We start from the raw sequence: 14,957 nt of genomic DNA on the forward strand, positions 1-14,957 counted from the left end.
AAAATTTGTTTTCAGTTCTTTATGACTACTTCCATTTTCCTTTTCAAACAGAATGAAGAACATAGATATAAATTCTGAAGTGATACCTCGTCGATACTTCCACTGAAAGCAAAGACATTAAAAGAGGTCACCTTATACAACTGTATGATGCAGCTCCCTTTGGTTACAAGAAGCTGCTGCTCCCACAGTTTTATCTGTGGTAAATAACCCTCACATCACCACAACTTTTTAGGTTTAAATTAAGGAGCATCAAATTATTATTTTCCTAGGAAAAAAACCCCAACCCCATACTTCTAGCAAAAAAGATGAAATTATGGGCTGGATCATAATAAAATGAGTATTGAAGAAGTCTAAATTCAAAGAAAAAGGAGTACAAATTCTACGAACACAAGTCAAAACTATTTTCAGACAATGTAATTTAAGAAAATCAGTCTCATAGCAATGCACAGAAGACTACAGGGAGAACAGATGAATTTTCTCTACCATACAAAAAAAATTTACTGTAAAACTCTTAATTTGAAAATAAATTCTAGAAAGAAAAGGAGGTGGGACTGATAATAAGAAATAAGAAGTACTTAATTACAGATTTAAGCTACAGGCACAATGAAAATAGTATTGTGAGAAAGTGAGATTTTGGTAGTGGTGGTTTTTGGGGTTCAGGTTTTCAAAGAGGAAAATTCAAACCTGAAATTTTCCATAGCTTAGCCAGATTCAAAATGCAATACAGCATCTTGGTAAATTTCATCTGCCATTGTACCAAGTTCTGTCCCAGCATGTTGTATGACTATCAGACTATTTGTCAGCTGGTGTACACAGTTTATGATCATGGAATTCTCTAAATGTTACCCTGAGCAATGGGAGCCTCAGAAGAATGAGATTAACTCAAATAAGAAGCTACTTTGTCTGCCCATGGATAGACAAAATGTTCTACTTTTTTTTTTTTAATGGAAGCTGAAAGGTTAGAAATTTGACAGATTTTCTTTTATGGCTTTGCCAAAATGATGAAATTACACAAATTTATGAATCACAACAGTACTGCAAAATTTGTTTTGAAACAGGACAAATACTTAAAATACTTACTTGAGAAAGAAGATAGAGAGAAACCTGGAGACTTATTTTTGGACGCTCTCCACCCTACAGAAAAAGTTATGACAAAACACTTATTTATTTATACAAGGCATTTATATGGCTTAATGTTTTATTTAAAACAAAACTTGTGTTGTTCCACATTCTGCTACAAAATATTCAGAAAGCATCATGATCTTTAACATTCACTGCTTGTAAACTATTTGAAATGGAGACTCTCTGAATAAGCATAGCCCTTACTCTTCCTTGTTTAAAAAATTGTTATTAGTTATTGTCTTTCATAGTCACTTCAGTAACTTAAACAGCTGAGCATCTGAGAAGTACATTGGTTTGCACTATGCTACTATTCCTTCAAAAAAATTATTCTCAGTTAACATTCATTGAAGACTGCTCTGAAAATTAGCTATTCAGATAATATGAAATACTACCCACAACTGAATGCAGGAACCTGTGCAGGTTTTAAAAAATAGTTTGTATTTCACTAAAAACCAGTTTTCCACTAAATTTCAAGTCTATGCTTTAAAAATAATTTCAGCTACATCACATTAAAACACAGCTTCTCTATAAATACAAGAAACAAGTACCAACCACAAAAGTTTGTATTTTTGGGGTTGGATGGATTTTTACATCATGGCAAATTTGCATTGTATTATAACCCACTTTTGCTAGAAGACAAGTTACCTTATCAGAAAAGGAAATCACACATCTCCCAGTGTTGCAGAAATTTAAACCCAGTTCCAAATTTGCCATTCTTCTTATCTCCACTACTGCTAGCTTTCAACCACCATGTCACCCAAAACAGTATATCTCTGGGGAATAAAATTTAATCTGCTGTGCTCTGGAATTCAGTCTCAGGGTATTTCCTCTACAGCCACCTCATTTAAGCTGTTTCACGTAAACCACACATAGATATCAAGAGAATTGTATACCTAGTGCACAATCACTTTGCACACTGAAAGCAAATAGCACCTTTGAGAATTAACTATTTGCAGGCATTAGCTTACCTTGTCTTGATTTACTAATGAATACACGTAGAGGGGAAGAAAGAGCCTATTAAGTAGGTGGTCTGTCAGCACATCATTTAAAAATTCACAGTTAATGATAAGGATATCATTAAGGTAATGCAAGTGATCAAGATGTTCTGCTACCAGGTCACTCAGTTTGCCCCTATTTCTGTGCCTGAAAGAAAGGAGAAATAAGAAATTATACATGATCAATTGTGAAAGTCTTAAAAACTTAGGGAAAAAATTAATGTGCATCCCTGACACAGATCACCTGGCTCATACAGACTGCCCAAAGCAGATATTTCAGTGAAGTCAACTAATGCAACTGGCAAACAGTTGCCTATATTTTCTTCAGGATGCACATATCAAGTTTTCCCCCCAAGTTTTCAGAAGACATGTTTTTACAAAGCTTTGCTTTCCATTACCAGTCTTTTCATAAGCCAACTACAAAAACAAGAAGATTTTTTTCCAAAAATGAAAGAATTCTGTGTTGTATTTAACATGTACCTCTTCACTTTAAGAAAGCAAGAAACACACGCCCACTCTAAGGCAAGGGTGGCAAGACAAACCAAGAACAACCTGAATCAACAAAGTATTTCTGCAGTTGATAGTGGAGTAGCACATGGCCATGTCAGGTCTGACACCACCATGTCAGGTCTGACAGTCCACATATTAAAGCTCAGCCTTCTAGTTTAAACCTTTTTCTTAGAATCTTTTCAGAAAGCTCTCCTAATGAGATGACACATAGAAAAAGAACATTAAAAAGACAAAGTTTGTAAGATTGAGAAGCACAAAATAACACTCATATCTTCTGGATATCTGCTATTTTTAGCAGAACAAAACAAAGATGAAGAAAAGGCTTGTTGCAAACACTAACGCACTCGTATGGATATCAGGACAGATCAAGCACAGCACTGTTACCTTAAAGAATCACTAAAAAACTTTAAAGAGTGAAAAGTCTGAACTGTCTACAAGGGAACATATCTAGAAACTAACTTAACTGGACTATTACAGACAAAATAAGGAAAGCACTGACATCTGGGAAGAGCATTTCCATTCAATAGCCAGCATTGGTAAAAGCTTACTCTTCATCAGTCTGCACACAGTTATCCAGTTCTATCACGTGGCTGCCAATAAACCAGACGAGGTTGGAGAAATAAGGAACTGCGGTTTTATCTCGAATGTAATGCAGCATAGGCTGGTTGTCCACTGAAGAGAAATCATTAAAAAGAAAAATCAGTAGTCAATATTTTTTATTGCTTTTTAAGAAACACAACAAAATATCTTCTGAATTTGATTACATGCTAGCTTTCCATACGAGTATACACCTGACACAATCTTAGGCGTGAAATGGAAATCTATAAAAATGTCACATCAGGTCTTAGCTGGCTTGAATGAGCCTAATGTTGATATATTTACATATGTCTGAAAATAAACAAATCTAGTGAAATTCAGAAAGGTTCTTTTAGCACATTATTTATCAAAAAGAAGAGAAAAAAGCGCAAGAATAAAGCAGTAATGCTGAGAGTCAAGCTAGTTAGACTTACATGACACTGCATTTAGGAACACAGGAATCATCAGTGAAGGAAGGGCAAAAGAAACAGACAACAGTTAACAGGATTAGGAACTGGGATAGTGACATCCTCTAAAAGGGTTTAAAAAGCTAAAGCACAAAGCATCTAAACTAAAAGATACAGGGTAGGTGTTAGAGCAGAATATATGCAAACAGGTAGTCAGAAAAGTATCAAACCTGAACATCTGAGCTGTGCCTTTTCAACTCTAACCTTTATAGCACTACAACATTCAATGAAAATTTTAGACAAGTAAATTTTTTTCATAAAAATACTTAGTTGCATAAATATACCACAAACAGGATATGAAGCCTATAATCTGCTCTTTTCTGTGAGCTCGTATTTGCATTTACAGTTCCTTGAAGTAGAAGGCAAGTACCAAGTGCCCATTTCTCAACATATAAAAGAAAAAGTGTTGCAGCCAACACTGTAAAGACCCTATCTGCTATGCAGGCTATGCAGTCATTTGCAAAGCTCATTGTTTTTAAAAAGATCTTATATTCTTCTATGAAGACTGTCAAACCACTTCTTTTAATTGACAGAAAGTTGTGTAAATTCAACATGTAACTTAACTTAAAATGTATTAAAGAACAAGAAGCCCTGCATGACCTCCTTGCATAAAACATACTACCTTATAACATGCTGATTTCAGAGGCAGAAATTCAGAATAAACAACAGCTTTTCTACAGAGAACACTGTGATATTTTCATTTTATTAAAAATGTTATATATCCCAATAAAAATTTAGGGGGAAGTGACTTTTGGACATTGGGTTTAGAGTACACATTCTCAAAGTAGTGCTAACTTCAAAGTTCAACCAGGTTGCTGAGGTCCCTGCTGAGCTTTGAAGACCTCAGACAATACAGATGCCTCAGTTTCTCTGGAAAACCTGTTCCGATGCTTAACTACTCTCACAGTGAAGCTTTACAATTTTTCCTTATGTCCTACTGGAATGCCCAGCACAGGAATTTGAGACTGTAGTCTCCTGGCCTTCACTAAGCACCTCTGGGAATGGTCCAGCTCTTCTTGAGACTGGAGTGACTGCAGCACCTGAGAGTTCTACATTCATTTTAATGCACTTTTAATCTAAAAGGGAGTGATGTTGGTTACTGCTTCATACACTAGAAAGTTCAATTTCATCAGTAAAAGATAATTCATATTCTTAAAATACTTTGGGTTTGGGTTTTTGTTTGTTTACTTTTTAAATACAGTCACATTCTGACCTCTCTTGGAAGGGAAGCTAAAGTTCCTTGTGTATGCCTGACACTTTAGCATTTTTTTTAAAACCAGTTTCATTGGTGAGAAAATAATACTATTTACAAGTACATACTGCAGGTTTGGGACAGTGGTCGCTAAAGTAAAAATGTGTATTTGAAACTTGTCAACACACTAAGCTTTTCAATCTCATAAAACAGAAAGAAAACCCTCACAAGTAAATAACTGAAAATTAAACTACAATGAAACAAGATTTGCACACATGCCCTTTTTAATATATAAAAAGCATACCTTTGTAGACATTTAAAGTTATAGTCCTAACAGCAATCCTGACCATGCTCTCGGGGTGGTTAAAAAATTTAATAGCTTCAGTGTACAAAGCAAAGTCATTAGTGTGCTGTAATGGAAAGAGAAGGAAAAGGAAAGAAAATATTTATTCATTAAACATGTACAGAATATTGGTTGGGATTCTGTATGAATTATGTTTTCTGTATATTAATATGGTACTTTTACCTTCTACTTAAGTAATCGAAATGATTTTGCAATGCACAGTCAGCTGCATTTGTAGCTCTGCATTAAAATAAACTGCTTAAAGCATCAGAGCTTCCCAGGATAATTGTGCACATACTCAATGCTTTCATGCCCTCTTCTGGCAGAAAGCAGAGTGCAGCAAGAAAAAACCCATTTGATCTTTACCCTTTGACTCAGCTTTTTGGACTTTGACTAAACCTCTCAGAACCAAGTGATGCAACAGAAAAGATCCTGTTTATGAAAGCACAAGAAAGCAAGGCATAAACAAGTTGAATTCTCAAGGAAGTAGGCTAAAGAACTACTGAAATGATCCAATACAACACTAGCTTCCAGATTTTTAGTTTATTATAGTTATAAGAGGACAAAGCCATGCTTGTGCAGAGATCCTCACAAACAAATTCACAACCACTGGTATTGCCATTATAAAAATAAAAGCAAGACATTATGAGACAAGACACTAAACACTATGTGCCACAGTGCTATCAATTTCTAGTTAAAGTCCTCTTATCATTACATTGCAACTTCCTTTACTTACCTCATTATAAAAGAAATGTACAGTATGATTATTGAGTTTCAGGGAAAGAGTTTTCAGAAATGAGATGTAATATGCCATGATCTCTTCATCAGAAAAGTCAAATTTGTGGACAATAATAGAATTCACATAGTTATTAGAGAGCAGGTAGTCTGGAAAGTAAGAAACATTTACACAGGTTAACCGAAAAAAATCATTGTGGTAACAGTCTGTATTTTAAATATCAGCTAGCAAGCAACAACCTGATGCTTGAAGATCACAACTTTTAGCCAAACAGCTCAAGCGATGCCTTCAAGCTTTAACATAAAGGAATTGCTCCCTACAAAGATCTTTGCTCCCAAGAACAAGGCAACTGAGAATATACTTCATCTTCCTCGACTCAGGTAGGCTCTGCAGCTAATACTTAACTCTTTTCCTCCCAAAGTGCCAAATTCCCAAGGCTTGAAGATGACTTTTCACAACAGTTGTGGAATACTTCAAATTATTGATTCTCCACCCTCTCTATATTTTGCCAAAAACCTTGAAGGAATCTCCTGTGGCTGACTGCCAGCACCAATGGTATCAGAACAGTTACAGTACAAATTACACACCAGAGTCCCACCACATGATCCGTGGCACCATATGAACATTTTGGATCACAACTAATTTGTTGACTTAAAGAACTCCTTGAAATATGCTAAATGCTTGTTGTATCAAACAACTACTTTTGCACCACTGAAAATTTACATTAAAAGGTATTTTGGAGTAATTTTACACCGTATTTTTGGCAGTGTTCAATTTAGAAGATTGTTAGTAATTCATATACTTCTTCTGTGCAGGAGTACTAGGACTAAATTTCATTGAATGAAAGGGAATTCAATCAAATCTTGATCACTTCATCCTAAGCAGTTTGGAAGCGTGTCCTTACACAGGGATGTTTCATGGCTGATGTTCTCAAAAAGGATGTTCAGAGTCTGCAGCAGCTGCACACACACATAACGACCAGACTTCTGACGCAGGATGTTCAGGAAGAAAACAAACATATTCTTCTCCAAGAAAAAGCTGAAATAAAATAAAGGTGTCATTAAGTCACATGCTTAAGGTAACAGGAACATAATTTGGCTAGGAGCAGGGATGACTCAAGTCAACTTTGACAAACAGCATGTTTTGCTTTTATGAAGAATTACTTTGCAAAGTTGTATCGATATAACAAAAGAACATCTTTCAAAAACCTTAAATAAACAAAGGGGCTTAAAAATTCAAATTATGCAAAAAAGAATATCAAGAAATCAGGGCCTTTCTTACTGTATTTTTAGTATATTCAATTTATCAGACAGCTCTAAATACCACAGCTAGAATAAGATATTTATTTGTGGTATCTTGAGTAAATTGAAGCAATATGATATTTATAGATATACTGAGTAAATCTGGGCCCTAAAATAGGTTAGAGATTATATTCATATCAAAAGAATGGAGAGTCAAACAAAAGCAGTACTTGAAAGTGGATCTGGAGTCCAAACACTTTTTAGAAGCAGCAAATTCCTGAATGACATGAATTGAACCTGCTCACCTATCTACTACAGGACATAGCTTTCTACATATATTCATGAAATACAGTCTTGGAAGAGTTAACTTTTTCAATGAGAACTCTGTACAGCTCCAAGCATTATTCAAACACAACAGCAGAGTCGAGCTTGCTCAGGAGTACTCACTCAAACACTGAGCTGTCATTCTGATCCCCCCAGATAAGGATCTCTGTTATGGAACGAATGGTCTCCACCAGCAGGTTGCGGTTGTGATCTGTTACTGTTGTATTTTTAGTCAAAATATGATACATGTACCTAAAAGAAAAAGTAAGTACAAGTAATGTGCTATCCTGCCATTTTCACATGCACCATGTTTGTCTTCCATCACTGTAAAAATGTAGACACACATATATGCCTACACTAAGTCTAATCATTGTACATTTTTAAAAACCTAAAATTTCCTTCTAATATTGATGCAGAGAGAAAAGTAATTATTACACAGAGTGACAAAGGAAACAAATCCCCACCTAGCCAGGTGAGCTATGAGTGCTTATGCATATGCTAACATAGAAGTAGAAACTGTGCAACCAGTCTCAAGGTGCTTCTTACGTGAATTTCTTTGGCTTATGTTTAAGTCAAAGGACTGATGAGCAAGAAAAACAGAAATAGAAGAAGCAGGTAAGCATGCAGTAGCTGATACGGGAAAGTGGCACATAAGGTCTAACCAGAGAAGTTTGATCCCTTCTCTTGCCTGCAGAGACCCCTTATAGACTCGTGTCAATTTTGATGTTTAATACCAGGACTCTGAAAGACTATTCATTCACTTTGGCAAAGCTCCATCATCAGGTCTCTCAGCACAGAATATACTCACTGGAAAGGGGGTAAAGTCGAGCTTTATCATTGCAAAGGGCAAGAGTTATTTAAAACTGTCAAGTGAAGCTTAAAAAAGGGTATGTCTGTATCACACAGGTGACAAGAAGCTATATAGAATACAAGCCTTTCAGATTTTAAGTCTCAGAATTTTACTCTTCAAGGAAGCAGGTTTTTTTCCAAATAAGTTGTTACATCAAAGTACCAACTTATTTCTGTCTTGCTACTTTCTTATGGCCCACCAAAAAAAAAAAAAAAAAAAAAAAAAGAAAAAAAAGGGAAAAAAAAAAAAGGGGGGGGCCCGGCAAATTCTAATAAAAGCACAAAAATCACCACTGCTTTTCTCCCTCCATTTTTGTTTTTTTTTTTCTTTTATCTAGTAATAAAAACAAAGGATAAATATAAGAAAGGTGCACAATTTTGAAAAGAAATAAAAAACACGAGGGAAATTTCATGTCATTTTAGAACTGCACAAGTTTAAATTCTTAAACACAGCTCCTATATTGTTACGCTGTACTGAAAACCAGGAATAACACCTCAGTGTTCAGGATTTCTGTACAATAGATTCACAAGTGTTTGGAAACGAAGACAGATTTTCCATATTATCAATCCTGCCATGAATAGTGGAGTTAATGAAAACTCCCAGGATCTAATTCTGTGAAAATAGTCTGTGTGTCCTGACCCTGGGGAAGCCTTTCATTATTGTTTTGGATTCCATGTAAGTTTGTTCAGTGATTCAGACTGAAATTTTAGGAATATCATTAGTAGAATTTTGTATAGCTTCTGTAAAGTTCCAAAAAATCCAGTGCGTTTCTAAAACAAAATTTTGGGGTGTCTGGTTTATGGCTTAAAGTAAGAGTTTAGGTCAAAACACAGACCTGAAATCACATTTCAAAAAAACAGGATTCCCAACAATTTTAACAACACTAAAAAACAGAATCACTGCACTAGGGAAGCATGCAGCCAGAGACTAAAATGCCATTTAACTGAACACACATGTGAGGCTGTTCCAACTATTTACCAGACTTACAAAGACATTATCTAGTTTCAGAACCTTTTGCTTGAACTCAAAAAACCTCCCCCAAACAATCAAGAACTTTGATCATATTTACAGTTTACTTAAAATCTGTCAAACTTGGTTTTGGGAGTTTTCTTCAACTGCTGAGCTGCCACTGAGTTGGGCAGAATTTCACAGGACTTGCTGCAAGACACAGTCTGTCCTCACAAGCCATGCAGGGAACAGGTGCTATTTCAGAGAAGCTGATAAAATGCTCTGTGCTGTCATGGTAAAACACTGTGTGCTTGCTGGTCCTGATATTACTTAATCATCAAACAACAATTCTGCTGTGTTGATTACTGCAAAAGGACACCAAGAGATAAACAGCCCTCAGAAGTTCACAGCTTTAATAAACTTGATGTAGCACATGCTCCCTTCCCTCGCTCCCCAAATCAGCAGTGACAAAGCCTACATCATATTACCAAAGCCATTATCATATTATATATACATCACCAGACAGCAAAAAGGAGGAAAAAGGGTATAGGTGACAGGGGAGAAGAGGGGGAGGGAAAACTGGGTTTTCATAATCTTTCTCTTCAGTAAAAAAAAAATTCTCTCCCCCTTCATGGTGGTTCTTCCCCACCCCTCATAAATCAGTACTTGTTTTCAAATCCAAAACAGTCACTGATCAGACTGAAACCACTCTAGGAAAAGCTGAGTCTCATCTATGTCCTATAGGTATAACTGCCTGGTCACGTGCTGTACCTTAATAGGCATTAAATAGCAAGTCAAAGACCACCTGCAAATCCTCTTCCACTAATCTGAGGATCACAGTTCAAGATTCCTTCTGTGGAGACTGACAGTGGGATGGCTCACAGTGAAGACGTGAGAGCCTAAGTCTGACCACCTGTGAGAATTCCCAGGGTTTCTAAAACAGCACACAAGCCATGAAAACCATCCCATTAGGACACTATCTGCATTATCAGGACAGTGAATCAAAAGACAGAGCACAAACTCAGTCCCTGCTCTGAGGATGCAGCAGTTAATGGAACAGAGAAGAGCTGAAGAGATGGCAATTAGATCAATTCATTCCACAATAATCTGAACAACTTCCTGAGACAGTCAGAGAGTAATTAATACTATATTACTTCACATATTTTAGCCTATTTATTTGAAGTCACATAGAAATTATTGCATCTGTGAATATGTATTTCTCGTTAATAAGTTACATTATACAAATTTGGGATTAAAGTTTACTCCAACAGTAGAATCTCAGGAATGGGATGCAGTGGGAAGAATAACATGCTATTACCTCATTTTGGGAGCCTATGGAATATAGAGTATTACAAACACAAAAAGCAAGAAACTTTTAATAGTCAGGAATACATTATCTCCAAATTCATTTATTTAGTAGTAGCATTACTGCAAAATTCCTTAATCTGCTAAGGCACTGATGAATTTAGAGGAAACCTGGGCTTCACCTTCAAGCTATTCCTTTTTATTTCCTTTTTTACCCTATTTGCTTGAAAATGAACAAGAAAGCATACACATACTCGTTTCTCTTTACAGACATGGAATACCTGTATCATGAGAACATAAAGTATCACACAAACCCAGAATTTTTGTATTTCGATAAATCCTTAAAGGCTGTCTCTAAATGCTGATTACAGAGAGGTTAGGTTTGTGCTTCAAAATGCAAAACTACCAGAGAGGACACTTTTGTCATCTTTGAAGACTGGGTTCAAACAAAAACACATCATGCAGGAAGTGTCAAAGCACCCAATACCATCAAAATCAGTGTGAGGTATTACCAGCAACTTAACAAACCAAACAAAATTCTGAACATTTTTCTGGTTAGAACCTATGCTCAAAGGGGTAACATAGTAACTCATGAACATTGTAGGTGCATATTGATGACTTTCCTACTTACAAAAATACACTAAAACAGGTGAGAGTTTAGGAAGTCAAGCACTCAAATTTCAGAAGCCCCAACTTGACCATAACATGCTTGCTCCTTCACTCTGCCTGTAACCAGGTAATTGCACATTGTTCTCACAGAGGAAACCCGATGCATAGCATGGGCAGTACCTCAGGAAATGAATCACCCATGAAAAGAGACTTCAAGCACACATTCATGGACACTGCATCTGACCAAGGCACGGGAAATGTTCAGCACCTAACTTTAATGGCATGGAACCTTTTGTGCAATCACAATGCAATTAAAATACCAAATGCAGAAGCAACAATGGAAATGCACTTGTAACAACAGAGCTATGTAAAATACCGTAGACAAGTAGGGGGGAAAATTTGACTTAGAAACAAAACCACACAAACCAAGTTCTCTGAGAAGCACCCAGGCAGCGAGCAGCACTGTTTCATCCTTCTCTAGATTACATTTCAGAAGGTGGATTAAATTTTAACTGTTTTCACTAGATCAAGAGACTGTATAAAAACACTTAATACAAATGGCCTCACAATTTTCCTACAGCCAATCCATTCTCTGGCATGTTTGCAGGAAGACTGAATAGTAAAATTTCAAAAGCAAGCCTCAAACAAACTGCATTAAAGCTGATGGGAAAGATCCAGCATCTACTGACAAAAAGAAGTAACTCTGTGGTATCACTAAGCAGGTGTATTTTTTACAATTTAGACTAAACTCTACGTTATGCAAGTTTAAAAATAAAAATGTTCCCACAAGGCTAGCCCAGAGTGATTTCTCCCCTGTAACATAGCAAAATATACCTTTTAGAGGCTGAGCTAACCTGTAATAGCAAGGCAGGTGTGTTCTACTCAGCTCCTATGGAACACAAAATGGGGTTTTGATGAGCTGAGAAGATGAAAAGGTAAAAAGCTTATCAAGTGAGCTTATTGAGACAGACTTTCTTCCATGACCCCAAAATGAAGGCTCTCTGCCCTTTACCCGCTTCAACACTTGGAAAAGACCTAAATTTCACCTTTCCTGTTGGCATCTAGCTAGAAGCTGAAATTCATCCAGCTAGAAGCTGAAATTGATCCAGCCTGGAGAAACAAACATTTAAAATATACATAGTCTAAACAGATCAAAGGTCTATCTCTCCTTTACACACTGCCATTTTGGATTCATAATTACAGAAATCACACACAAAAAAGCAAACAGTCCAAAGCTCGTACTTTAGTAGATAACTATATACTTCAACTCTCAGATGACAAGTCAAGCACAAGCCACAACACTTACAGCTCAAATCCCTTTTGCTACAAGTCAGGCAGGGTGTCATTTTTCTATTCTCTGTGGCCTCAACAGAACATATGGACACCTTTTTCTTGCCTGAAAAGAAGCCTCAAGTCTCCCTCTCAACCGCCTATTTTTTTCCTGAACTTAAACAGTTTCTTCAAATTTCATCACGCATCAGCATTCTTGCTCTATCTTCAAGTCAAATATCAAAGCCAGACATATCTACAGCTCCACTAATGCTGAGTAGTACACAGTAACTACTCCTTGCATGTTAAATAGAACATTCCTATGTTTACATCTGAGCATGACTTTTCCCTTTTTCCTGTAAGACCAGACCACACTGACTTACTAGTCTGAGCTACCATGCTTTCAAAATTACTTCTGCAGTGCTACTGCCTCATTAGTTTCGGATTCATGGACTTGAATCTTTGGTAAAAAGCATTGCATTTCAGTTGGTCTTGCTCATTTTGAACATTTTTCCAGTTTTAGAGACAAGGACCAGAATCCATAAGTCATCTTGATAAAGCAACTGCAAGATCCAAATCTTGTACAGGGCATCCTGCTCATTACTGTCAGACTCCATTCATGTTCTCCTTGTAAGACGACTGAAAACTACCAGGCACTTTTTCTCAATGAGCTACATATTCACAGTGATATCATGTAGAAAATGCTTTGCCTCTTAATGACCTCTTTTTCTCGTTCAGTACAAATAGAAGCTATCAAAGTGGCTCTCATTTTTCTTGCAACAGCAGAAATAGAACAGGGAAATTAAAAATTTTATCCCTTGCGACTCTTCCAACTCTCCAGTGGCAGAGCTAGGAAAAAACTATTCCACCTTCTGCAGTCAGCAGTAACACACGGCTATGGGGCTCCGGAGACACACGCTACAGTTCTCAAGCTCAAAGCTTTCCTTCTGCAGCAGCTGCTAAGCCCTGCAGTCCCGGGCACATCCCCGGCCCGAGTGCCGTGACTCACTGCCGACTGGGGACATCCCCACATCCCCTCCAGAGCGGGCACTACTCACACACCGGCACCAGTCGCTCGCCTTCCCGCCTCAGCCACCACCAGGAAACAAAGTTCTCCCTCACGAGGAATGCGGTATTTATTGTATTTATCACACCTCGCACTCTACTCCACCGAAGACTCTGTGGCATTATTAAAAACAAAACAAACACGTATGGCAGCCCTAAGTGTGACACAACATCACGAGCTGCGTCTGCCCTGAAGACATTCTGGGACGGAGAGGCCGATTTCCGTGAGGCAGACACCAGACCACAGAGCCTCCTTCGCCACCGGGGATTGCTCCGGGCGCTTTCCCTTCGGGAGAGCTGCGCCAAAACGCCCCGGCGACGGCAGCGAGCGCTTGGGGAGCGTCGCCCGCCGACCCGCCCCCTCCTCATCCCGGCCCCGCAGCCGTCTCCGAGGTAAACCTGCCCCGAGCAGCTCCGCGGACGGACCCCGGCCGCTACCGCCCCCTCCGAGCCCCCTCACAGCCCCGCCACCCTCCACCCTCACCGCCGCCCCGAGCCCGCGGCCGCCCCGCACTCACTTCAGGTGGTCCAAGGAGTGAATGCTGCGGGCGGCCTTCCCGTGCCCGCCGCCCACCCAGCTGCGGGAGCGGCCGAACATGCTGGCGGCGGAAAGATGCTCCGGCCCGCGGGCCTTACGGCCTCATAGCCCCACGGGGCAGACGGCCGAGCGCCGGGCGGGGACCGACGCGGAGCCTCGGCGGCACCGGCACGCACAGCGCATGCGCGGCCGGGGCACACCGGAAAGCGCCGGCCCGGCCCCGCCCCGCCCCGCCCCGCGCGCCCGCGGACTGCGAGTCCCAGGGAGCAGCGCGGAGGGCGGGGCCAAGCGCCCACACGGGCGGGGCGGGGCGGGGCGGGGCGGGGCGCGCTCTGCGGGCGGCTCGCTTAGAACAACATAGAGTAAACGTAGCCTCAGAAAAACCCAACCCAAAACAAAACATTAAACGTGTGCCTGTGCCTCCAAAATGTGTTATAATTTAAAGGAAAATTTGGTCCCTGACATTAGTTGTTCGGCTTCCATAACTCTAACGGAGCTGTTGTGTGGGGTCAACTCCTGTGCTGCAAGATGCAGCGTCAGAAATTCAGCTGCTGACCTTCCCCTTGCTGAGGTTTTTCCGGTAAGGGCTGCACGCTTACTTTTTAATCGGCTTAAAAATTAAGGAAGAACGAAGAGAATGAGACCACTGACTGTCTTGACCTAGTTTGGGTTTTGTTTTTTTTTTTGCTTTAGCCAGAGAAATAATCTAAATCTATGTAAAAGCTGAAGAGTTTGTCAGCCAGTATCAAAACCGCACCGACTTTAAAATCACGCCTTCGGTTACATTTTGGTGTAGGTAAAGCCTTGGTCAGCAAAGAAACACCTGCACCGCAGCCGAGAGGGGCCCGGCCCCGCAGTGCTGCTCCA

At 39.1% G+C, this 14,957-nt stretch overlaps 1 protein-coding gene across 8 annotated transcripts in view; it reads right to left on the reverse strand.

Moving 5' to 3' along the window:
* The window catches only part of CLEC16A (C-type lectin domain containing 16A), a 63,429-nt gene extending 49,155 nt beyond the window's left edge, over positions 1-14,274 (reverse strand). For 5 of the 8 annotated variants that reach the window (XM_032125594.1, XM_032125596.1, XM_032125599.1 and 2 more), the window contains exons 1-9: positions 14,071-14,274; positions 7,630-7,758; positions 6,846-6,979; positions 5,942-6,090; positions 5,167-5,272; positions 3,638-3,643; positions 3,176-3,299; positions 2,091-2,265; positions 1,081-1,134 (exon numbers count right to left, since the gene is read on the reverse strand). In XM_032125594.1, the coding sequence (XP_031981485.1) occupies positions 1,081-1,134; positions 2,091-2,265; positions 3,176-3,299; positions 3,638-3,643; positions 5,167-5,272; positions 5,942-6,090; positions 6,846-6,979; positions 7,630-7,758; positions 14,071-14,150 (957 nt within the window). In that variant the 5' untranslated portion in view covers positions 14,151-14,274. The remainder of the gene's footprint in view (positions 1-1,080; positions 1,135-2,090; positions 2,266-3,175; positions 3,300-3,637; positions 3,644-5,166; positions 5,273-5,941; positions 6,091-6,845; positions 6,980-7,629; positions 7,759-14,070) is intronic. The other 3 variants (XM_032125602.1, XM_032125597.1, XM_032125595.1) reach the window with 2 other exon arrangements.
* Between the last annotated feature and the right edge of the window lie 683 nt (positions 14,275-14,957).

Source organism: Corvus moneduloides, chromosome 16 (genome assembly GCF_009650955.1).
Source record: "Corvus moneduloides isolate bCorMon1 chromosome 16, bCorMon1.pri, whole genome shotgun sequence".
Classification (NCBI taxonomy): Eukaryota; Metazoa; Chordata; class Aves; order Passeriformes; family Corvidae; genus Corvus; species Corvus moneduloides.